Source organism: Zingiber officinale, chromosome 3A (genome assembly GCF_018446385.1).
Source record: "Zingiber officinale cultivar Zhangliang chromosome 3A, Zo_v1.1, whole genome shotgun sequence".
NCBI lineage: Eukaryota > Viridiplantae > Streptophyta > Magnoliopsida > Zingiberales > Zingiberaceae > Zingiber > Zingiber officinale.
Genome location: NC_055990.1, coordinates 134755765 through 134782899, shown reverse-complemented (window position 1 = coordinate 134782899; position 27135 = coordinate 134755765). Strand labels below are relative to the sequence as shown.

Here is a 27135-nt window from a genome sequence, read left to right as displayed (position 1 = left end):
GGGAAAAAGAAAACGAAGAAATAAAGAAAAGGAATTAAGAATTCAACATTTCCTCTTTTAATTGGGGAAACCCAAACAGACTTTCTGGGACCCCGTTTTTATCCCCGTTAACTCGTCTGTACGAGCTCCGAAAAATTCCCGGAAAATTTTCAAAAATTCCGAAAAATTCCCTTATTAATATTCGCTTTTTCAGTATTTTACATCACTGCCATCAGAATCTCCCCAACTTCCCCGATGAGCTCTTCTTCATCCTGTAAGAGGAAGGCGGAATGAATATGTGCTTGTCTCCTCTTCTTGGAGGACATGAAGGGCTTAGGGCGTCGATTAGGGATTCCGTCGTCGCCTCCTCCTGCTCCTCCTCCTTATCATCTTCATCAACAAATCCATCAATTCGTCCTCACCATCGCGGCTAACGAGCTCGGCTTCTTCCGGGTGGCGAGGATGCAGAGGAGAGACTCTAGTCGGTTGAAGGCCAGGGAGTCGCCAACGAGGCGAGGTGCCTGTGGTTAAACCATAAAACCCTAACATTATCACATCCGCCGATGCCAACGTACACGATTTTCTACCACGGCATTTGGCAAATGCTCAAAGGAGCCAAAGGGTAAGATCAAATCACCAATCCTTCTCTATTGGCACGGTAAGCCAAGATCTTGCCTTCTCTAGTTCCCACAGTGCCATGACGCTCGCCCTTCCAGTCGCGCTCGGCTCTCTACCCATCGGCGCAACCCTAGTAAGGTTCGAACAAACCTAAGCGTCGGTAGCTGCACTTGGGATCTAGTCTCCGCCTTCCTCCTCTTCCGCCTCCGTCGACTGGGTGAAGGTCACTGACGGCGAGTTCTTCCAAACCAACTCCAGGCCGATCATTCTCTTCGACGATAACACCTGTCGTGTCCTCTTCCTTTTTCCTTCTTCTCCAATTGAATTCCTACCCTAATCAACCTCTGTGGCGGTGCTGGTGGCTGCAGGCGTGTGCAATTTGTGCAACGGTGGAGTCAGATTTGTTTGCAACAACGATCGCAACAAGTCTCATGGTCCTCTCCGTTTTCTTCTTTGTTTTCCCCTTTTCTCAGATGGTAATTTTGTCTGGTATCCGGTCGTCAAGAGTAATTTTTTTCCCATTGAACTATTTCTTCTATGTAGAATGATTAGGTACGAGTTGCTTCAGAGTGAATCCTGTAGGAAACTTCTGCAAAGATGCGGGAGATCATCCGATGATATTTCCAGTGTATTACTTGTCAAAAAAGACAGGTACACCGTCTCAGTTTCTCTCTGCTATTACGTTGTTCTTTGATGGCCTTTGTCAGTTAAAACAAGCTGATATCGATGATTTGAATTTGTTGGGTTATTGAGATTGACATTATCATAAGAAATAGTTCCCACCCCAATAAGAGTGTTCTAATCTGCTGATGCTATTCACCCACTAAAAAGCCACACTGTGAAACAATATGACCCACAGGGAAGGCAATACACCAAACATCTTGTGTAACATTGACGACAACCTCCATGACAAGCATAAACAATCATAGATACTCTTGTGATTATTTATGGCTGTTTATTGTTGCTAGAATATCCAAGCCAATCATAGATACCTTGACATGCTTTGCTTTAATTCTATAGTAATGAAGCTCTTATCTGTACATGACTCCTCTCTCAACAGCGTTTGAGGAATAAATGCAAAACTTCACCTCATGTTTGAAGAGACAATCCTTATCTATGGTTTCCAATAGTTTCTTAGGTTGTCTAAATGTTTTTCTCATTTTGTAGTATACATTCGTATCTATTTGAGGAATAAATAAAATTTCAAACATAGAAATGCAGTGGTGGGAATCATGCAAGGAAGTGAGGCATTGCCTAGAGTTAGACTCTAGTATTTAGTTCTCTACAATTTATGCTAATTACTTTCCTATAGCAGACTCAATGTTCTGTTATATTTATTGTTCCTGATTTATTTTTCTACATCGAACATTTTGCTCTCAGGTTGTCAATGCTATAAAGTCCCAGCCGAAGCTTCTTAACAAAATTGATGAAGTGGTCTCTCATTTCCTGAATATAGTGAAAACTATGCATGAACGATGCAGCTCTTCTTTAGAGGTTTTATTTCTCAATCTTAGAATTATTTTTTTAGAAAAAAATCTAAGAAGTTTTCTTCTGTTTTGATTTATATAAGTGGAGTCTTCTTCAGTTGTTGATTGATATACAACCGAGTTTGCATATTAGAATTGAACAGGGTTTGCATCTCATGTTCTATTACAAATGGAGTCTCACTCATGTTCTATAAAAAAAAAAAGAATTAAACTGGGTTTGCATCTTAGAATTGATATACTATGTGGTTACTCAGGTGCTTTTTAAAGTTAAAACCTTTTTATGCGTTAAGTTTTCATTGACAAGTGGAGAGTAACCAGATCTTAGACTTTGCTACCTTTTAATCTTACCTAGAGAGCACTCTAGATTTGAAACAGGGATGCAATTGGGATGATAAATGGTTGAGCTTAGTTACCTTGTTTTTTAGTGAATATTTGTAAGAGGATCTAGCTCCAAGCTGTAGACTTGCATGGATATCTCCATGTAGGAGAGCCACAATAAAACATGCATGTAAAGTTGCATCTTATAGATAATATCACATTGTCTTTTAGAAGAAAAAAAATCCTTTGCCTCATAGGACTGAGCTACAAAAGTTGTACTTGCATGTAAAGTAGCATCTTATTGATAATGTCACATTATCTTTTAGAAGAAAAAAATTATTCCTTTCCCTAGTAGGAATGAGCTACAAAAGTTGTTTTCGGTGAGAAATTTAGTTGCCACCATTGGAATGTCCATTATGAATGAATCCACATAATGTACATTAGAGGACAAGCAATCACTTTATCTATAAAGGATACACTAGATTGGATCTCTTTGTGCATAATTCAAGGAACATCATGCACATAAGTTAGAGCGTTATTTATGATCAACAATAGCTCCTAACATGAAGAATTATTTGCTGCAACTTTAGATCTAAATAAATACCTTTTTTTTCTTAACTTGACAAAGCCTTTTTTTCTCTTCTTTTAATCCAATTCATAATTTTTGTGTGTTTGTGACTTTTTATATATACCTTTTACATTGGAATCTAATAAATAATGCAGTGAAGTTGTTGTTGGTTACCTTTTTACCTGATAACTCTATAATAGGTTGATATAATCGCATTGGACTTCTCCCAAAAGCTACCTTTTCGTTTGAAGATTCCATCTATCAAGCTTGTTATTCAGGTGCTGTAAGTGCATCAGCATTACTTATCTGAGCTTGAAATGATTCAAAGTTTTGGCCAGAATCAATTCTGATAACTCTCGTATTTTTTCATTTGCAGCGTGGACTATATTTTTTCATTTTCAGATGCAAAGGTGTAGTAAATCTTCTTTGTTTCCTTGTTGGATAACTTATATTTTATTACATGCTAACATGACATTTTCCCATGTGTGTGTGTGTGCACATTGTATTTTTTTTCTTTCATTCATCATATAGTAGATATAACCTTTTTTCTGATGGATTGTTATTCTGATTGCATTCTACATTCTAAATTGTAGGTTTATCAATCGTGTTTCTGAACTATTGGAGTTCTCACTCATCTTATGTGTTTGTTCTGCTTTGTTTGTAATTTTATGTTTGTTTTTATTGACAGGTCACTGCTAGCTAATGCCATTAGGAAGAAACAGTTCTATAAGGAAAAGAGTCATACCGTCCAATCTCAATGGATTATATTCTACAGGTATGAATCTTTGGAAAACTTAAAAAATACTTGATTGTTTAGATTAATATAGCAAGTTGTACATTCAGGGATGGAGTGAGCGAGGGTCAATTCTATCAAATTCTACTATATGAACTAGATGTGATAAGAAAAGTAAATTTTTCAATCATTTGTTTTACGATTCTTGTTTTAGGTAACTGAATTTGACTTCTACTTGTGCAGCCATGCAAGCATTCAAGTAACTCATCTCACAACTAATACCTTTTGTATGATGTACTTATTCAGGTAACTGTTGTAAAAATATATATGTGTTTATTATTCTTTCAGAACAAGTTTTTTCATACATATAATAGTGTATTTCTTTTGATATCAATAGGTTGTTGATCTCCTAGTGCCTTATCAAAAGGGTAGAAAAATTGGACTTTTATTTCTTGTTTTTATTTTTGGCAGAAAGTAATAAAGGAAATAATGCCTTCTAGTTTTAAGTCTAAAATTTATTTCTTGTTTTTATTTTTGATTTCTCTTGCATGGCATAATGTTTCCTACTTGATTTTTCTATTGGAGTAGCTCATGCTATCCGATGGTTTTGGAAGAAGAGAAACAAAATACCAAAATGAAATCTTTCATTTTAAAACTTCATTCTTCTTGCATTTCTAGTCTCTAGCTTTTCTTGGTGTTTAGAACAAAAGTGAAAAATTAGTTCAGCAAGCCTATCATTGGATTAAGGTACTATTAATTTTCCCACTGTTAAAAGTGTTAAAAGACAACAGATTTTATCCTTCCACAATCAGGATTCGTTCTCTGGTTGACAATCAGAAACTGAGATTGAAGCGACAGATATTGAATACTATTTTCGGTACCTTAATATCTGCAAGGTATTTTTTTCAGGCAGTTAATAATTTAAATTGTTTCTGCTGCAGCGTGGATAATCTCTGTAAGGACATTTTTCTTCGTGGCAAGATGGATGATCAAGGTTGGGCTCCCGTCTCATTGATTGCTACCTTTAACATGGTGAGTAATCCATGTGATTATGGATATGAGGAGTAATTCCATGTTTAAAAAATTTAACTGCCTCTACTTCCTAACACATCACAATATATGCAGGTCAAAAGAGTGACCACGAGCACAGCGGTGATATTGAATGCTCTAAGAGATTTGATAGAACTTGAAATACAGGTACTTCACCCCCATCTTTTCCCCTCTTGATTCTACTCTTATCAGCTATGTTTCTTAAATAATTCATCTTGGTATTTTTCTTCAAAACCTGTTCCTGCAATCATCTACAAGCAAAGAAAATTAGAAGACAAGAGGATTGGATTAGATAGTTACTGCCCTCGATGGAAAATCCAAATGGTCATGGTTCCACGCCTCACTTGACATTGAACCATGATGATTCAGTCATTCACCCCATGCAGACTCTCAGATTAGAGGAATCTTCCAGCCAGGCCACCATGAGTTGTACTCAAACTAAGGTAGCACTTGATAGGTGATCAACATCCTGTAGCTCCAACAACCAGCAGGGTAGAGATCTAACTCAACTAGAAGAACTTTGCCGCAACGGTTCATATCATGAAATAGGCAGTGGCTGAATCATCATGAAATAGTCTTTTGGCTATTGTTCATTAGTTGTAAATAGAGTTTATTTGTTTATTTGTATTGGGATAAATTTTATTTGAACATGAGATATGTTTCTTCTTTTGTGATTGTAATTCTTGTATAACTAACATTTTGAATGATATTAATGTGGGGAATATTCTTTCTTGATTATGATTCTTTATTATATTTAAAATTAAAATATGATCTATTGGTATTAAAAGATAATAATTTAAAAGACAACGGTTTAAAATCGTTATTGTTGTCTATCACCCTCAAAGACAACGGTTAAAAACCGTTGTCGTAGCCCCAAAAATGGTTGTAACTGGTAGAAAAATGCTCTAAATAACAACGGATTTAAACTGTTGTCTTTTCATTCAAAGACAACGGTTTAAAACCGTTGTAAAACTGTTGTCTTTTCATACAAAGATAACGGTTTAAAACCGTTGTCGTAGCCCCCCACTTTTAACAACACTGTCAATTACAACGGTTTTAAAGGGCCTACGACAACGATTTTTAACCGTTGTCTTTTAATATTTTTATTGTAGTGAGCATTGAGAGTTTGTCAAATAAGAAACGAAAGCGTGAAGCAGAATATGTCTTGATAAACTTATCAGCAATCAATAAATGTGAAGAAACGAAAGACAATGTGATGATGCCAATTTGAAAATGATGATGAGTAATGTGATAATCAATTTCAATATATTTCGTCCACTAATGAAAAACTGAATTGCTCTCAATTTGAATTGCACTCTGATTATCACAATATAACAGAGTAGGTTGATGAAGAAAAATACTTATATTTGCAAGCAACCAATACAACTAAACTATCTCATAAGTAGTTGAGGTCATGACACGATACTCATCTTCTATGGAAGATCGAGAAATAACATCTTGTTTCTCACTCTTCCAAGAAATGAGGGAATCATTAAGAAAAACACGGAAGTCACTAGTAGATTTGTAATCCGTAAATCATTAGCCCAATCAACATCAGAGTATGCATGCAGCTCTAGAGATGAAGTAGAATGAAATAAAAGGCTTTGAAATTGAGTTCTCTGATGATACATGAGAATACGAAGAACAACAGTTCAATGAACTGTAGTTGGTGCAACGATAAATTGACTAAACACATGAACAACATACGCAATATTTGGACTAGTCATGGTGAGATTAACCAAACTTCCAACCATACTTTGATACAAACTAGGATCCAGCAAGGGTGAGTCATCAAATGGAAAATATCGAGAATTAGTCTCAATGAGAGTATCAACGATTCTATTATTAGTAAGACGTGCATGCTCAAACAAATCAGATATATACTTTGACTGGAATAAAAGATAACCTTTTGGGGAATATGAGACCTTAATACCCAGAAAGTAGCGTAGTATGCCCAAGTCTTTTATCGCAAAATAATGAGCCAACTCAGACTTCAGACAAACAATTCTATCAGAATCATCACTAGTAATAATCATATCATCAATATATAATGATAAAAGAATATGACATGTACTTGTACATCTGATAAACAATGCTAAATCATGATTATTTGGATAAAACCCAAGCAAAGCAATCACTACAGAGAATTTCTTAAACCAAGCACGAGGTGCTTGTTTGAGATCATAAAACGCTTTACGAAGTCTGCATACTTCATTAAGTTGGTGTGAAATACCAGAGGAGGTGTCATATAAAATTCTTCATGAAGATCACTATTTAGAAATGTATTCTTGACATCCATTTGAGAAATTCTCCATTGAGAAACAGAAGTAATAGCAATCAGAGTATGAACAATCATCATTTTTACAACAGAAGTAAATATTTTCTCATAATCTATGCCATACTCCTGAGAATAACCTTTAGCAATAAGATAAGCTTTGTATCATTTTATAGATTTATTAGATTTAGTTTTTATCTTATATACCCAACGAAAACTAATGGTGTGTTTTCCTAGTTGCAACAGTACAAAATCCCATGTATGAGTCTGATGCAGAGTAGTTAGTTTCTCAGCCATAGAATTATTCCAAAGTGGGTTACGAACAACTTCTCTATAAGATATAGGCTCAGAAAGATAATGAACAGATGCAATAATAATGCTTTGCTTTATATGTTGTCTTCATATCAAGATAATTTTATTATTGCATTCTTCTTTTTTGTATGTGTTTTATAAGGATGGTAAACTTGTTACCACTCATAATATTTTGTAAACAATGAATTGATAGTTGATTTCCCATTAAAAGCGATCAACGATCATAAGTCTTGGATTAACAGTTGCTAAGCTGTAAACCAAGTAAAAATAAACTTATGTTTATGTGCTTGTCATTATTTTATTTCATTGCATAGTTTTTGAAAACTATAAAAAAAGCGGCAAGCTCTATGCACCCCCTTTAGCACTTTTCTTCGATCCTACAAAAAGCTTATCTAATTTTAACTTTGAAAGATTCCTCAGAACTTTATAGGCATCTACTATAGATGCTCATAATGTATTTCGAGAAAAAGAGTTTAGGGCATACCTGATTACATCTTTATTTTCTAATTGATGGCCAATAAAGTGGAGTTCATTGAGAACATCCTTGATCCTCGCATGCAGTTGGCTTGCAATTTTTCCATCCTGTATTTTGATGTTAAGCAAATTATTAAGTAGTAGGTCTCATTTAGTTACCTTAGAGTCATTTGTGCCTTCGTATAGCTTGATCAATTTATCCCAAAGCTCCATTGAATTGTCAAAGGGTCCGACCCAATTGACTTCTTCAATGCTCAGCTCATATTGGAGGGTGTTTAATACCATAAAGTCAGTTTGGGATTTCTTCTTTGTTTCTAGGTTTAATTTTTCTTAGTCAAGGAGCGTAGTATTGGATTCATCGGTTGGAGCTGTGTACCCTTGTCGAATGTTGAGCTATTGTTTGATGTTGGTCTTCAGATAAACCTCCATTCTTCTCTTCCCATATGATAAGTCATCCCTGTTGAAAAGTGGGGGGGGGGGGGGTGAGCAATGTTATGTCCCTAGCTTTGGGCTATTTAGTTCTTGTTAAAAAAAAAAACTCAAAGGAAGTTTTCAAAATTTGGTCTTAGGGTAAGTAATGTAGTATAAAAGAAGTAATTGGAAGAAAAGGAAGTTAGAAAAAAGTTTTCCAAAAAAAGAAATAGATTTTGTTGGTGCAGGAAGCATCTAACGATCAAACTTATGTTTTGATTATGTCAAAAGGTTCAAAGTTAAGTTATTTTGTTATATGATATGTTGATTGAGCTTTGCAGACAAAAGTCCTAACTGCAGTTAGGCAGGTGGAAAATCTTAGGGGTGATAACCCTACGTCCTAGGGGGTGGTAATCCTAGGTGGTGAAAAACCCTAAGGGGCGGTAACCTTAGGTCCTAGGGGTGGTAACCCTAGGTGGAAGAAAATCCTAAAGGGCGACAATCTTAGATCCTAAGGGGTGGTAACCCTAGGTGGAGGAGAAATCCTAAGAGGGATAACCTTAGGTCCTAGGAGGAGGTAACCCTAGGTGGCGAAAAACCCTAGGGGATGGTAACCCTAGGTCCTAGTGGGTGGTAACCCTAGGTCCTAGGGGGTGGTAACCCTAGGCGGAAAGTCCAGTCAGTCTGGAGGACCAGACTGACAACAGGTATGCTCTCCTAAGTGGAGTAGGTGAGGATGCGTTCCCCGCGGAGGAAATAGTAGGAGTCGATTTGACCTAGGATTTTCGGTAGGAAATTCGAAGTCAGAACCGGACAGTCCGAAGACTGTCAACTTGTTTACTCATATTATCTGCTATGTTCTAACTCTGTTTTATAGGAGACTAACATTTTTGTGTAGGGTTGGAATTGACCAGTATCGGTCGACCGAACGTCTGGATCGGTCAATCGAACCTCCAAGCATCAAATCAAATTTTCAGATTGTAGATCGGGTTCGACCAGGTGATCGGTCGATCGAAATCGGAGATCGGTCGACCGAACCAAGGATGGAAGCTTGACCAATTCGAAGCCGAGGTGATTAGATCGGATGAGGAGGTTATCTGATCGGTCGACCGAACCTTGAGATCGGTCAACCGAACTAAAGATAACATTTAACCTGATCGAAGCGGAGCGAGCAGATCAGATGAGGTGGAGATCATCTGATTGGTCAACCAAACATGGGGATCGATCGACCGATCCGCTTTGGGTCAAACCTGATCCCGAGCTTTGAGGATCTGGATTAGTTCTACAGAGACTATAAAAGGAGCCTCAGGGGAGCAGCTTCGAAAACAACTTGAATAGAACAACCTATGCTCTTGTACGCTGCTCTTAACGCTCTAACTACGCTCTGCTACTCTGACAACTGACGACTCCTTTCTTCATTTCTTTTGTATTGTTAGTATTGTATTTCTTTATTCAGCACTTGTATTTCAAATTGTAAAAGATTTACGGATTGATAGTGATTTCCCACCGAAAGCGATCAATGATCGCAGGCCTTGGAGTAGGAGTCGCCCAAGGCTCTGAACCAAGTAAATCTTGGTGTTCTATTGTGTCTTTTTATTATTCCGTTGCTTTACTCGATAGTTTTCCAAATACGAAATGCGTGAAAGCCACGAGCGCTATTCACTCCCCTCTAGCGCAGTGTCGATCCAACAGATTTTACTCAAGTTTATGGTTGCACAAAAATTGAGTGAGTCTGACTTTGATACCACTTGTAAGATTGTTTACACGTGAGAGGAGGGTTAGGGGGGCTGAATTATGTGTTATTTTATAACCCCTTTTATAGTTTAAAAAATTATTGAAAATCGAGTGCGTAGCGGAAGATAAACAAACTAAGACAAGACAAAAAAACAACACACGATCCAACAGATTTTACTCAAGTTTATGGTTGCACAAAAATTGAGTGAGTCTGGCTTTGATACCACTTGTAAGATTGTTTACACATGAGAGGAGGGTTAGGGGGGCTGAATTATGTGCAATTTAAAAACCCCTTTTATAGTTGAAAAAATTATTGAAAATCGAGTGCGTAACGGAAGATAAACAAACTTAAGACAAGACAAAAAAAACACACACAATTGGTTACTTGGTTCAAGCCCCAACGACTACTACTCCAAGATCCACACCCTCTTAGGACATTTCTAGCAAACAATCCACTAAGATTCTCTCCCAAAGAACCTTTGGATAGAGAGATCAAATACAAGGATGAAGAGAATGTAACACACTACATTCTCCTATGCAAGTATAATAAAAAATAACGGAATTGTTTTACTGACAATAATCACAATTGAGGATTGGAGCTCAATGTCAGTATGGTTCTTGTTGTAGAAGTTTGTTCAATCACGAGTTTGGCGTAGTAAGGTCGTAGCATAGAAGTTGCAAGATGATGGCACAATAGAATTGATCAAGGAATCGATTTGAAGCTTGTATGAAAAATTGTATTATGCACTATTTTAGTGAGCTATTTTTATAAGGCATTGGGGTGTCTCGGTTCATCCAAGGCGCCTCCATGCATGTTGATCCTATCCAACGATGTTTGCGTTTATCCTCTCTCAAGTGCCTCTAGTGTCCCCGAGTGCCTCAGATGCAGTAACGTCTATCCTCACAGCTTATCCAGTGTGGGAGGCCTTTATTCATCCGAGGTGTCTCCAACCAGCTACTATTAATTCTATCTTGACTTTTCACTTTAAGCTCCTGTAAAATATGTTAATCCAATAGCAAAACTACCTACAAAATAGAGAACACTAATGTATGAACAATTATATGTTTGTGAATTAAATCTTGTATAATCAAGACTAGGATCTAGTCTTGGTATCATCTTAAATTTTTAGGTTAGATCTAAGTTGGATCAACGCCTACAGTTCTACTAAGACTCGTCCTCACTAGAACTCTCTCTCTAATTTCTTACCTCCACATTATTAAATTGAGACGCACGTGAGAGGGGAGTCAATCACGTGATTTTTAAAAAATCTTTTCTTTTTATTCTTTTTTTAAATAAAGTATGCACAGCGAAAAAGAAAGAAATAGGAAAGCATAAGAATGCAAGCAGTTTTACTTAGTTTGGAGTCTTCGGTGACCCCTACTTCAAGACTCAGGTCTCGCGGATCTATCGGTGGGTAATCCACTAATAATCTCTTTCAGAACCGCCGAAAGAGGGGATTAAATACAAAAAGAGTAGGAACAAGTGTAACACACTATACTTTTCCTTTTGTAAAAATTAAGTATAGAATTAAACTTTGTTATCCAACACTTTCATAGATGTTCGGATCAGGCTCAGAGTTGGATGACTTCTCAATAGCAGTTGTGCATAGAAATGTCATAGAAGAATAGTAGCACGAAGCTAGAGCAGTCGGAACATCAAACGGACATGTAGAAGATCATAGTAGAAGTGTGTTAGAAGCCTTGGTCGAGATGCTCTTTTATTGAGCATTGAAGGCGCCTTTCATAGCACTGAAGGAACCTTTTGTTAGTGCAGTTAGAAGTAATGGTCTAACTCAGATTTTGATGAATGACAAAGTAGGTTAAGTTAGTTACATTGTGATCTAAAATTTTTACTAAGTGTGTGTAATGACCCGGCCCTTTGGCCTCTTGGGCGGCCCTTGCGGCGGCCCATTGGCGGCCCCGTATGTCGTCGACCCATTTGGCGACCTCTAATGTCGTCGACCGACGACCCTTGGCCATGCCGTTACTCACTAGGACTTTCCACCCCTGGCCAGTGGATTTTTGCCTCCCCCAGGATTCGAACTCTAGACCTCCAGGCTTAAGTACTAGAGTTTATGAATCCTGGTAGCCAAGTGAGTGGCTCACTTGGCTACCAGGATTCATAAACTCTAGTACTTAAGCCTGGAGGTCTAGAATTCGAATCCTGGGGGAGGCAAAAATCCACTAGTCAGGGGTGGAAAGTCCTAGTGAGTAACGGCACGGCCAAGAGTCGTCGATCGATGACATTAGAGGTCGCCAAATGAATTGACGACATAAGGGGCCGCCAGTGGGCCGCCACAAGGGCCGCCCAAGAGGCTAAAGGGCCGGGTCGTTACAGTGTGCATGAGAAGCCCAGCTAGGTCGATGGGCCAACCGGATAGCTGGCACGAAGCCCAGCTAGGTTGATTGCTGACCGGATAGCTGGCACGAAGCCCAAATAGGTTAACAGGCTGACCGAATGTCTAGCACGAAGCTTAGACATGTCGACTGGCTGACCTGATGTCTGGCACGAAGTCCAGCTAAGTCAATGGGTCGACCTGATAGCTGGCACGAAGTCCAGATAGGTGGAAGGGTTGGTCGAAGGGCTGACCTGATGTTTGGCACGAAGTTCAGCTAGGTCGACGTGCTGACCTGATAGTTGGTACGAAGTCCAGACGGGTTTACGGGTTGACCAGACGTCTGACAGGTAAGTTAAGTTAAGTCACTAGAGGGGAGTGACTGTGTCACGCCCCCAGAAGAGTCCCTGTCCGAGAAAATTTCGGCAGCATCTCCCCTGTACGACGGACAATCAAAAATTTTCTACAAGCACTAAATACTCAGCCACATGCGGCTGGAATCATAACAATAATAAAAATCAATCACCACGCAGTTTATATATATATTCAGCCTCTGACTGACACAACCACGCAGTAATAATATTCTGACTCAAAAACCACCCTACTCAACTACACTCGTAAAGCTCAAAACCGACGAACTCACCTCTTCTGCCATCCAGGCAGGCATGTAGTAGAATAAAAACCAAATCCAAATCCATCGATATAATAAAATCTATAACATGTCCATAAGCAAATAAATCCAGAACATAACAAGTTCAAATAGTCTAAAACAGAAAGAAACCAAAGAAAAACCAAACATATCCTAGAGGTCTGCAGGACCAGCACTATGTGCAGTGAGGACTAGCGACTGGAACTCCCTCCTGACAGCATCAACCTGAAAATATCAACAATGGAGGCGGGGTGAGTCCAACACTCAGCAGGTACAGTTGATATACAAAATAGGGAAACAACACCTAGCACTAATCATGCGTACAGTCTCCTGATAAGAAAGATAAAAATACATCTGAAGTAAACAGGAGAATACTGTACTAACCAAGTCCTGAGTATAAGGTCAAACAGTCCGAGGGATAAGGAAATCCTGTATGCATGTCAAACATAGGTATCCAAACAATATGCAGCATATAAATGCGTGAAACACAAACAAGCAATAAATGCATCATGCGTATGATGCCAATGATCGTCCTGGTCACCCCGGACGATCATCTCATACAAAAGTGAGGCCGAGTGGGTAGGGATGTACAACCTGCACTCTGTCGTCACTACTCCCGATGAGTGACCGAGTGGACGGATGTTGTCGGATACACCTATCCTCCTACCCCAAATCATAGATGGGGGAGCGCAATGCTCTCAACTCCCGGTACACGATGACGGGGAGGAATCCCTGCCGGATAACTCGTTGTGTCACACTACCCATGAGCGGACCAACGGTGCCTAACAGAGTCCCTGCTGCAACACACTCTGCCTGAATCGACCACTAACCCATGAGTGGTGGTGTGTGCAGATCCATGTAACTGGCGATGTGCTCAACAATAATGGAGCGGACTATCGCACAGCATGCAATCATGCAAATGATGCATGGCAATAACCATATAAACATCCTGACCTAATCCATATATATAGAAAAGTGCACCCTAGGTCAACGAACCATATCGAATCAAAGGTACACAGAAGGTATAAAAACCTAGGTCCTGAACATGGTGAAGCATGGTATATCACTACCCCCTATAAGCATGTATAAACAAATAAAGTATACATGGGATGCAAATCAAGCAATCAATCAATCATATATCAGATAATGGGTAGTGACTAACCGAAAGAAATAAAGGACATAATTAATGCAACTTGTTAAATTCACTACTATGTATATCAAATGACAGAAGTCAAAAGTACCCGCCTCCGATAAGAAAAGTCTAATCTGGAATAGATCCCTCGTCGAGACACCGTCTCGAATCAAAGTCCTGTACCAATCAATATATATTTTTATTTAGCTAAAATTCATAAGAATTTAAATAGCTAAAGAAAATCCACGAGACTAAATTAGGGAAAACCCTAATCCACATAATCATTTGCTTACCTAAATTAAATCTAACAATTAACTAGGGTTAATTGTCTTAACCCTAATCGTTCCATTAGATTAATTTTAAACCAACCCAACCTACAACAAGGATCCATTACCCTAATTCAAATCTACACATGATCATGTAATCAAAGCCCTACATAATACCTCAATTCGTATGTATCATTGTTGATCCAAAAATCAAAGATGTTGGCTGCCGAAACAAGATCATAACCGCTGCTGGGGATCACAAAGTTACTGCCCAAACAACACATGTTATGCTAATACACTGCATAAACATCTCAAGATTTCAAGATGAATCAAATTGAAACCCAACTTTTCATACCTAAATCCCAAGCTCCTGTTGACGCTCAACTGATCAGAAAACCAATTTAGCCGCAGCAGATTAAAAACCCTATTCTGCCATATAAACCAAATCCAAAACACTTATCAATTCCTCCACAACAAAATCTGAGAACAGAACCACAATCTAATTCCAATCACAGTTAGGGCACAGAGTCTAAGACCTGTGATGAAACGAACAAATGGGGCAGAGGAACGGCAGTGGAGACGGCTAGGGCATCGGCGATCGAAGTAAGCGTCGGGCAGTGAAGCTAGGGCATGGGCCGGTCGGCGGTATGCGAGCACAGGGGGAAGAGAAGACACTCAATCGTCGACTCTCTACTCCCTGGCGTCGTCGGCGTCGGGCAGAGGAGAGGAAGGCATCGGGAAGGAGTGGCAGCGACGCGGCTAAGGATCGGCTCCGGCGCTCGTTCTAGGGCACGGCTGGGCGGAAATGTTGCCGGCACTTGGAAGAGAAGAGAAGAAGAGGAAGTGGGTGGCGGCGAGGAAGAAACCGTCGCGGCCGGCGGTTAGTGCTCCGGCAGTTAGGGCTCGGAGGCGTCGGGCGCAAGGCTTGGTGTCGGGGGAGAAGAGGTGAACGGCGACACAAATAAAAACCGAAGAAACAAAATAAATAAAGAAAAAGGAATTAAGAAATTCAACTTTTCCTCTTTTAAATAGGGTAGCCAAAACAGGCTTTTCCGGGCCCCATTTTGTCCCCGTTAACTCGTCCATACGAGCTCTGAAAAATTCCCAGAAAATTTCCAAAAATTTCGAAAAATTCCCTTATTAATATTCGCCTATTTTCCGGTATTTTACATTCTCCCCCACTAACAAAAATTTGGTCCCCAAATTTCGTTATCTACCATCAGCAAGTACTAACAACAGATATAGAGTATATATGCTGAACGGCAAATAAATCACATACCTCAAATGAAAAGATGGGGATATTGAGCTCGGATCGTATCCTCGAGCTCCCAAGTAACCTCCTCATCCGAATGATGCTGCCATCCGATTTTAACCAGCCGGATAGTCTTGTTCCGCAATTGACGCTCTTTCCGATCTATAATCCATACCGGAATCACCTCACAAGTGACGTCAGGCTAAACGGGAACTGAGATATCTGTCAGCACATGTATCGGGTCAGGTACGTATCTCCTCAGCATAGATACGTGGAATACATCGTGAACGCCTGCCAAAAACGGTGATAGTGCCAACCGGTAAGCTATCGCTCTAATCCTTTCCGAGATCTGGAAAAGTCCAATATATCGCGGAGTTAGCTTACCTTTGAGGCCAATCTCTTCACCCCTTTCATGAGTGAAACTCGCAAAAATACATGGTCGTAAATGGAGAACTCAAGGTGTCTCCGACTCGGGTCAGCATAACTCTTCTGGCAGTCTTATGCTTTTGACATCCTCCGTCTGATAATACGGACCAACTCTGCCTCACGTTGAGCCCTATGAGGTCCCAACAACTGGGTCTCTCGGATTCTCGTCCTGATCGACGACTGAGCAACTATGGTAACAAGAATACCCTGCTCTGTATGTCCCTGCTCCTCAATGTCTAACTCAGAGAAATCCTGAATCAAATCTATGACCACAACTCGGTGGCAAGCTAAAGTCCCTCTGGACCTCTAACTAAGTGCATCGGTAACCACATTAGCTTTTCCCAGGTGATAGCTAATGGTACAATCATAATCCTTCAGGAACTCCATCTATCTCCTCGGTCGAAGATTAAGTTCCTTCTGAGTGAACAGATATTTGAGACTCCGATGGTCAGTGAGAATCTCAATGTAACATCATACAGGTACTGCCGCCAAATCTTCAGGGCAAAAATAACAGCGGCCAACTCCAGATCATGAACTGAGTATTTTCTTCTCAGGCTCCCTCAACTATCAAGAAGCATAAAAGAATACTCTACCGTGCTGCACCAGAACAGCACCTATACCCTGTAGAGACGCGTCGGTGTAGAGGACAAATTCATCCTCTTCCGAAGGTAAAAACCAAAAATCAAAGCCGACACTAGTCTCCGCTTCAGCTCCTAGAAGCTGGTCTTGCAATCCTCAGTCCAAGTAAACTTCACGTCTTTCATGGTCACGCGTGAAAGTAGCATAGCTATGCGGAAGAAACCCTGGACGAAAGGTCTGTAATATCCTGCGAGTCACAAAAGACTGCGGATCTCCTACACTGATTTCGGCTGCTCCTAACGGTAACAACCTCTATCTCCTGTGGAACCACGGTACACTCCTACTGGTGACCGTGTGTCCCAACCATCATAACAAAAGACAATCCAAACCAACACTACTGATAATCACATATAGATGTTCTCGTCAAATCATCTCTAGATCTATGCAAAGGTAGTATACGTGACTCACCTCGAATCCGTAATAGATCACAACATCGTCCACAAAGATAATGGACACCTATCCAAACATCCTCGACATACTAGAATCATCGAGTCCCTGGAAACATCTAAGGCACTGTAAGCCTATATGGCAAAAACCAAGACACCTAATGTCCGTATCACAGTCATTCCTATCCATAAGATCTCCAATAATAAATCGAAAAATCTGATCATCAATAACATAAATCACCAAAGAATAAATCCTCCAGGGTGAGAGCAACGCTCCATCACAGGAAACACCACATATGTGGGAGCAACGCTCTACCACAAGAAATCCTCAATATGTAGGAGTGACACTCCCCTACAAATAATCCATACCATGTATCTGCAATAAATATAGGAGCAATGCTCCACTACCAGAAATCCGTGACATGTGGGAGCAACGCTCCACCACAAAACAATACCTAAGTACCCCAAGGCACCTAACTATCCAGCTAGAGACTGTACAAGATCTCTCTACCACAATTCGCTGTGGTTAGCCTAGGATATAACAACCTAGTAACTAATCAAATCCATCATCAACTCTATCAGCATCCTAGTGGGTCATCCACTGATAGGAAAATTAGTTGATGGGTTAATTCAACAAATGACATAATGCAGTCACTCCACATTCTGCATTCAGTATAAGTAGAATCATCATACTGCTACCAATGTATACACCTAACACACATGCTCACACAATATATGTATGATCAACAAAATCCTCCAATTATTATACACCAAGCATACTCACAACTCAGATATATTCAGTATGATACCTCCAACAATACATACCGAACACGAGTGCAAAATCAATGTAGGTAAAATCAACAATACACCTCAAAAAAAAAAACTCACATGACATATCTTCACCTATGCCAAGAGTATAACCAACATATACTTCCAATAAAGCATCCTAAACCCAGGTGCACTCACAAATCAAACATAATCAAAAAGTTACCTCAGATACCACACAAAACACATATGTACATATCCCAACTCAGATTAAATCGATAAAATGCCTCCATCAAAACACCACCGATGTACTTATACTACATCACGGATTTAATCAACAAGATATCTTCAATAATACATCCAGATACATACACCGAACTACATAACTATGATCCACAAGGAAACTTCAAACCATATCAGAACATGGATACATATACTACTTGCAAATGGGCAGTCTACCACATGACTCCTACAACACATAACAATCATAATATACATGTAACATAGACATACAAAATCAACACACCCGCTCAATCAAAGAGACCAACCTTATGCTACCAACACTCATGGGTTACCGGTATATCTAAACAAAATTCATGCATATGTATCAAGCATGAATACATCAATCAAAAGCAACCCAAAATAAAGCAGCCTAATCATCCAGTAACAACCCTGCTCTAGGTTCAAAGGAACTGGTATCGGACAAGAAAAATATACACACCGTGGTATAACATTGCCAGTCAATGTCATACACTACCAAGACTATATCTAATGGGGAAAATTTTATCATCATAAATCCAAATGTACTCTCCCAGTATACACTAGTAACTATTGTATCCTATAAGTGTTAAGCAATTAGCTCTACACTTCCTTACATCAGCGGGGTCACATATCCCAAAGCACCCTCTAAGTTATCCCACCAGATATATACAGTCCATGGTCAAAGTCTTCATGGAATAGGATACATCGATCCGCTATAAACTATCCAAGCCGATAATGATATACGGCTGAATCCGTCCTTTCCACGTCAGTACAAAGCATGTACTCAAATGTGCTCTAGATACATAACTAAGCACAAACAACCTAAAAGTTCAAACCTCTAAAAATAGAGTATGACAATCCTCTACTGATCAACCAACAAAACTAAATCATTCATCTACTAACTAATCAAGAATACCTTAATCCTCCACAAGCAACTAAGGTATATCAAACCACGATCAAATGGTATACTACATTATCAAATAACTAAATCAGTTCATGGGTCAATTCAACACTAATACATCATCTCAAACTAGAGAATGTCAATCCACATAATATCATATGAATAAATGTGTACGACCCAAAAGAAAAAAAACTAGAATTCAATATCATCGAGACACCCTCATTTTTTTTTTTATCCTCAAAAATATCAGCCCACTAATATCAGATGAATAAGTCTCTACTCTCCATGAGGGTAAGTTAGCATTCAAAACATCAAATCATTATTTATCCACATAGTTCAATATCAGGTGAAACAAATATCAATTTTATCATCCTGTTAACTAATCACAATTAACCAGATTTTTAAAATCTCATAGGCACTCTAAACCATAAACTCTCTAGCACCCAATTTATAATCTGATCACCAACCATAATCATCAAACCTGTGAATATTATAAATGACACTCACTATGTCACCATCAATGACAACCCAAATATAAATCATCAAAATAGTTATCCACTAATAGATCATCAAAACAAATATCTAGTAATTGATCATCAGACAACCACATAACATTTACTCTCATAAATCATTAGAAATCAACATATCATAATATCTGATCTCACAATATCCCTCAACCTCAAATCATTCTCAACAATGATCAAACATGATAACCCCCAATGATCAATTTCCATCGTACCTGGTACCCTAATATCCAAAAGATATGAGTATAAAACTCTCCTGGCTAAGTCAACAAGAATATGTAGGTATCATCCACTACCCAGCTAACAATAGCAGAGGCTGATATGTGCCTCCATCTCCTAGTAGTAGTAACATAAGCTAAAACTACTGATGGTATGATATGAAAAATCACCGGAGACTATAATCCTTGATCTCTATGAGGGTCAACCCAGATCAGTGGCTAACCCATCACATGTAATATGGCTACAACAACCAGACATGTACTAAAGATAAAGTGCTAATACATGTCATCACTATCATAAAATAAACATCATACCTATTTGCTGTCTGGAGATGTTCCGTCGCTGTCCTGTCCCCAACCTTTGACCTCAAACTCCGAACGAGAAACATCGTCGGAAATCCAAATAAATCCGAAACGGAAATCCGAAACATAACCATATCGAAAATCCGATAATGCCCAGTTTGACTCGCAAACCTGGCTAACCCAAATATCCAGAATACCAACAACCGGTATCCGATAAATCTCCAGAACACCAAAAGCAGGTATCCATAACCTGCTCTGATACCAATAAATTGGTATCAGATAAATCCCGAAAATCCAACAAACTGAAATAGATACACAAAAATCCAGAACACCAAAAGCAGGTATCGTAACCTTCTCTGATACCAATAAATTGGTATCAGATAAATCTCGAAAATCCAAAATATAAAAATCCAACAAGTATCGCCCAACTTGGCGCTCTGATACCAAGTAAATAAATTGGTATCAGGTTATCCCAAACATCAAAAATACGAAAACAAAAGATCGTATACCTGTGCTCTGATACCACTAAATTGTCACGCCCCCAGAAGAGTCCCTGTCCGAGAAAATTTCGGCAGCATCTCCCCTGTACGACGGACAATCAAAAATTTTCTACAAGCACTAAATACTCAGCCACATGCGGCTGGAATCATAACAATAATAAAAATCAATCACCACGCAGTTTATATATATATTCAGCCTCTGGCTGACACAACCACGCAGTAATAATATTCTGACTCAAAAACCACCCTACTCAACTACACTCGTAAAGCTCAAAACCGACGAACTCACCTCTTCTGCCATCCAGGCAGGCATGTAGTAGAATAAAAACCAAATCCAAATCCATCGATATAATAAAATCTATAACATGTCCATAAGCAAATAAATCCAGAACATAACAAGTTCAAATAGTCTAAAACAGAAAGAAACCAAAGAAAAACCAAACATATCCTGGAGGTCTGCAGGACCAGCACTATGTGCAGTGAGGACTAGCGACTGGAACTCCCTCCTGACAGCATCAACCTGAAAATATCAACAATGGAGGCGGGGTGAGTCCAACACTCAGCAGGTACAGTTGATATACAAAATAGGGAAACAACACCTAGCACTAATCATGCGTACAGTCTCCTGATAAGAAAGATAAAAATACATCTGAAGTAAACAGGAGAATACTGTACTAACCAGGTCCTGAGTATAAGGTCAAACAGTCCGAGGGATAAGGAAATCCTGTATGCATGTCAAACATAGGTATCCAAACAATATGCAGCATATAAATGCAGCAAACACAAACACAAGCAATAAATGCATCATGCATATGATGCCAATGATGCGTCCTGGTCACCCCTGACGATCATCTCATACAAAAGTGAGGCCGAGTGGGTAGGGCTGTGACAACCGTGCACTCTGTCGTCACTACTCCTGATGAGTGACCGAGTGGACGGGATGCTGTCGGAGTACACCTATCCTCCTACCCCAAATCATAGATGGGGGAGCGCAATGCTCTCAACTCCCGGTACACAATGACGGGGAGGAATCCCTGCCGGATAACTCGTTGTGTCACACTACCCATGAGCGGACCAACGGTGCCTAACAGAGTCCCTGCTGCAACACACTCTGCCTGAATCGACCACTAACCCATGAGTGGTGGTGTGTGCAGATCCATGTAACTGGCGATGTGCTCAACAATAATGGAGCGGACTATCGCACAGCATGCAATCATGCAAATGATGCATGGCAATAACCATATAAACATCCTGACCTAATCCATATATATAGAAAAGTGCACCCTAGGTCAACGAACCATATCGAATCAAAGGTACACAGAAGGTATAAAAACCTAGGTCCTGAACATGGTGAAGCATGGTATATCACTACCCCCTATAAGCATGTATAAACAAATAAAGTATACATGGGATGCAAATCAAGCAATCAATCAATCATATATCAGATAATGGGTAGTGACTAACCGAAAGAAATAAAGGACATAATTAATGCAACTTGTTAAATTCACTACTATGTATATCAAATGACAGAAGTCAAAAGTACCCGCCTCCGATAAGAAAAGTCTAATCTGGAATAGATCCCTCGTCGAGACACCGTCTCGAATCAAAGTCCTGTACCAATCAATATATATTTTTATTTAGCTAAAATTCATAAGAATTTAAATAGCTAAAGAAAATCCACGAGACTAAATTAGGGAAAACCCTAATCCACATAATCATTTGCTTACCTAAATTAAATCTAACAATTAACTAGGGTTAATTGTCTTAACCCTAATCGTTCCATTAGATTAATTTTAAACCAACCCAACCTACAACAAGGATCCATTACCCTAATTCAAATCTACACATGATCATGTAATCAAAGCCCTACATAATACCTCAATTCGTATGTATCATTGTTGATCCAAAAATCAAAGATGTTGGCTGCCGAAACAAGATCATAACCGCTGCTGGGGATCACAAAGTTACTGCCCAAACAACACATGTTATGCTAATACACTGCATAAACATCTCAAGATTTCAAGATGAATCAAATTGAAACCCAACTTTTCATACCTAAATCCCAAGCTCCTGTTGACGCTCAACTGATCAGAAAACCAATTTAGCCGCAGCAGATTAAAAACCCTATTCTGCCATATAAACCAAATCCAAAACACTTATCAATTCCTCCACAACAAAATCTGAGAACAGAACCACAATCTAATTCCAATCACAGTTAGGGCACAGAGTCTAAGACCTGTGATGAAACGAACCTGTGGCCGGCGGCAGAGCAAGGGCACAGCTTCAGCAGGGCTCGGCTAGGGCATCGGCGATCGAAGTAAGCGTCGGGCAGTGAAGCTAGGGCATGGGCCGGTCGGCGGTATGCGAGCACATGGGGAAGAGAAGACACTCAATCGTCGACTCTCTACTCCCTGGCGTCGTCGGCGTCGGGCAGAGGAGAGGAAGGCATCGGGAAGGAGTGGCAGCGACGCGGCTAAGGATCGGCTCCGGCGCTCGTTCTAGGGCACGGCTGGGCGGAGGAGAAGAGGGGTGGCGAGGGAGAGAGGCCGGCGGTTAGTGCTCCGGCAGTTAGGGCTCGGAGGCGTCGGGCGCAAGGCTTGGTGTCGGGGGAGAAGAGGTGAACGGCGACACAAATAAAAACCGAAGAAACAAAATAAATAAAGAAAAAGGAATTAAGAAATTCAACTTTTCCTCTTTTAAATAGGGTAGCCAAAACAGGCTTTTCCGGGCCCCATTTTGTCCCCGTTAACTCGTCCATACGAGCTCTGAAAAATTCCCAGAAAATTTCCAAAAATTTCGAAAAATTCCCTTATTAATATTCGCCTATTTTCCGGTATTTTACAGACTGTGAGGACACGTTCCCGGGAAGGGAACTTAGGCGTCGATCCAACTTAGAACCATTTCATAAATCTAAGTTGAGATCTTGACTAGATTTCGATCTCGATGAGACTAAATCTAATTACTATTCTTTTTCTATAACTGTGCTAACACTTTTTCTTGCAGGATAGTATAAATTGCATTTGCCTCGGACTAACATTTTCTTTCAGAGAGTTGGAAAATGGAGGTCCAAGCGCCCGGAAGGACCCAAGCACCCGGAGGTCTGGCCGCCCGGAAGGGGTCTGGGCACTCGGAGTGCAAATTCTATCCCATCGCAGTGTCGCAACGTGGAGCTCACTGGTTGGTTGGGCTACATCACAATCCAAGTGCCCGGAAGGGATCCAAGTGCCCGGAGCTTCCTATAAAAAGAGGCGACCTCCAGAGCTAAAGAATAATGTCTTTCAACGACTACTCTACTGCGCTGTGCTTCTGCGACGCTACTTCTCCGACAACTTGCTAAAGTTTTCTTTCTTTCATTATTATCGATATTTTCTCTTAATAGTTCTTGTATTCAATATTGTAATTTGATTTTACGAACTATTAGTAATTGCCCAACGAAAGCACTTAACGAGTGCAGGTCTTGGAGTAGGAGTCGACGAAGGCTCCGAACCAAGTAAATTGATTCGTGTTAGCATTGATTTTATTCTTCCGCTGTGCACTTGATTTCGAATCGATAATTTTTAGATCGCTATTCACCACCCCCCCATAGCGACTTTCATGATCCAACAAGTGGTATGAGAGCAGGTACCGCTTTGAATTGGTGCAACCACCAATCGAGCAAGGGGGATTCTTTTTAAAAGAAAAATTAGATATCGTTTTTACTTAAAATATATTCTTTCGCCTTTCATATTTTTCCCCTCCAAAAATATTTTTGAAAAATTTATTTTCATTTTTTTCACCATTGGTTAATATTAGCAAAAGATTGCATCTACCAAAATTTGAAATAATATTTTTTTATTAATATTTTATTTTTTTTAATTAGTGAAATAATATATTTTTTTCTCTAGAACTGCTAATCCAAGACCATGTCTTGACACTTCTTTTTAGTTTTCTATCTTCAGTGTTCAATGTCTCTTCAAGAAGGATGAGCATCCACAAACCATCACCATACGATCAAGAAGATTTCAACTACTGAAGGCGAGCAATGGAATGGTTTTTAGGAAGCCTAAATTTTGATAATGTGCTGATATTGAAAAAGCCTTCTTGGGATTTAGAATTAAATAAAAATATAATTAAACTAAATTGTAATATTTTACCTAACAATGTTATATGCATACTAGAAAAGTACAAGAATGCATATCATCTTTGGACCGAATTGATCAAGCTTCACGAAGAGCCGTTGGAGTTAGACGATCAAGTCAAAATCGAATCTGGACTCGAGTCAGATCCAACGAGAAAACCTACTGAATTAGGGGTTACGCTCAAGGTTAGTAATATTTACCAAAATATCCCTCCTAGTAGGTGTATAAAAAATATGCATGTTAATTTGAATATTTCTAAAAATATATGTGAAAATAGTGTATTTGACAATACTTACAAAAATTGTAACAACCCAATTTTTCCTATTTCGAGTTCTAAATGTCTTCAAAAATATTTAGAAATACTTTTAAAATATTGTAGAGATTTTTAGGAATTTTTAGAGTATTTTTACGTAATTTTTGGAGGTCGTTTAGTATGTTTACAAAAAGAAAGAAGTTTTGACCAAAAATGTGGAAGTTGAGACTCGAACCCAAGACAACCTCCGGCCGAACCCGACTTAACCGAACGCAACCAACCAATCGAGCTGCGAGTGTTTTGTTAATAAGTATGAAGCGAGAAATATATATGTTATAGTTGATAAATAAAACCCTAGTTTTAAAAAGACCTAATTTCTTTTCCCCGAGACCAAAACCTTTCCTACCTTTCTCCCGACGCGTGCGACGGCGCTGTGCTTGGGAGAAGACGAAGCCGAGTTAGGGCTCCTCCTCTGGCGGCCGGCCAAAGCTTTCCGAGGGGTTCTCTTTACCTCCTTGAGGTCGCCTTGTCGGGGGGAGCACGCGGGCACAGAAGAAGCACCGCGAGCTCGGGTTTTCTCTGAACCCTAGAAGCCTCCTTCCTCCTTCCCGGTTGTAAGTGCAAGAACAAGGAGTAAGTACTACTCACCTGTGGTAGGAGTTGCTCAGAATTCTTTGGATTTCGTTTCCTTGCTTCCGGATTTTTTTTCTGTGCTAAATTGTTGTGCTATGGTGTGCTGTACCGAATTTGCCATGTTAAGGCATTAGTTATTTTCGGATTTCTATGCTAGGGTTTCCCTTCTGATTAAACTAGGGTTGCTGTGTTGGAATCCTATGTTAGGTTTCCTTTTAGAGGTTGTTGTGCCAAATTGCCATGCTAAGTTGCTGTGCCGAAAGTTTCTTGCTTGGGTTTGTTGTTGAACAGGATTATAAGCTAGGGTCTTCCCTTTCATTACTTACCTTTCGTGGCATACATGTTAAGCATGCTAGTTTATTGTTCGAGTTTAATTGTATAGAAGGAGTTCACTTTAATTCTTAGCATGTAAGCACAGTAAGAAATGTTTAGATTACCTGTTATGTTGTTTCCTGCTGTGAGATACAAATCAGTGGCGTAGCTAATTTATAACATTTGCTAGGTATGCTAGATATTGTTGAGTTTAGTTCTTTTCTAGAAGGTTTGCATGATCTAGATTGCAAATCAAAGTGTGTAAACAGGTTCTATTTATGCTTGCTGATTTTTGAGAATTTCGGCTGTTCACTTTGTAGTATTAGTGTTTCATCTCGCTGCCATGTATAAGAATGAGATTAGTATCTTCCTTGCTACTAAAAAAAGACAAGAATAGCCTTTATTTAAAGTATGCAGTATTCGAATAGCATGAGCAGTATTGAATTATAATTTAGTTTCTAGTTTCTTGTTTTGATACATATACATATATGTGCTAGTTAGCTTTTAATAGCTCTTTAATCTGAAGCATATAGTTAGTTGTTTTTGCTATTTTAATAAGATGAATAGCCATGTATTTTAGTGGACTAATTATGTGTCCTATTAAACCTTTTGAGGATTATGGGTAACTACAAGTAAGAAAAAGACCAAGGTCTAGTTAGAAAAGATAACAAGTAAATTAAAGTAAGAGGCTAGTACCCGACTTCCGAGGTTGTCGTTAAACAAATCCAGGTGACCAATTCCGAGGTCTTGGCCCTGGTAAGACCGAGGTCTTTACCCTCATAGGACTGGAGGCTCGCTACCTCAGTCTCTATTAGAGAGCGCGCATAAGATGGTACTAAGCAAGAAGAAAGAAAAAGAAGAAGAAAGAAAAGTAAAAGTAAAAGAAATTAAAAGATTAATTTCAAGTATAAAGCTATAAGTAAATGAAACAAGTACCACCTATGTTTAGAATCAATAGAAGTTTAGTTCCTTTAATTCTAAGCATACAGCATGAGTTTCATTACTTTTCTTATCAGTTTAGTGTGCATGTTTAGTTTTATTTCCAGTATTCAGCTTTATTCTGGTATATCATGAGTATGCAGTTTATTTGAGTACTTTGCTATTAGATGAGTACATGTAGCTTTTCTTTTAGCATTTCAGTTTCAGTATCGTTTGCATTTTTATGCACTTCGAGTTTTTGTGAGATAGTTTAGTACTTACTAAGCGTTTCGCTTATAGATTTCTTTTTCCTTCTACTGCAGATAAAGGAAAAGCTAAAGAATGAAAGGAAGGCGACAAGGTGGTGGTGATGAAGGAGTGTGA

The 27135-nt window shown here is 39.2% G+C and overlaps 1 protein-coding gene and 1 long non-coding RNA gene across 11 annotated transcripts; one reads left to right on the top strand and one right to left on the bottom strand.

The window, feature by feature from the left end:
* The first annotated feature begins 210 nt into the window (after window positions 1–210).
* On the top strand, window positions 211–27135 carry LOC122052492 (la-related protein 1B-like). Of its 10 annotated transcripts, XM_042614032.1 has the most exons (11): window positions 211–884; window positions 966–1031; window positions 1141–1248; window positions 1978–2091; window positions 3171–3248; window positions 3347–3380; window positions 3659–3745; window positions 3947–4009; window positions 4645–4735; window positions 4829–4900; window positions 5012–5457. In XM_042614032.1, the coding sequence occupies exons 6-11, from the start codon at window positions 3373–3375 to the stop codon at window positions 5099–5101; spliced, it is 411 nt and encodes a 136-aa protein (XP_042469966.1). In that variant the 5' UTR covers window positions 211–884; window positions 966–1031; window positions 1141–1248; window positions 1978–2091; window positions 3171–3248; window positions 3347–3372; the 3' UTR covers window positions 5102–5457. The 10 variants fall into 10 exon arrangements, with proteins under 10 accessions (XP_042469966.1, XP_042469964.1, XP_042469963.1 ...); XM_042614030.1 differs by having other exon boundaries at window positions 211–601; window positions 696–1248; XM_042614029.1 differs by having other exon boundaries at window positions 211–601; window positions 664–1248.
* Window positions 22461–22883, bottom strand: LOC122052493. The gene is made up of 3 exons (XR_006132028.1): window positions 22770–22883; window positions 22573–22646; window positions 22461–22484 (listed from the first exon to the last, which is right to left on the bottom strand). It is a non-coding gene; the product is annotated as an uncharacterized LOC122052493 (long non-coding RNA).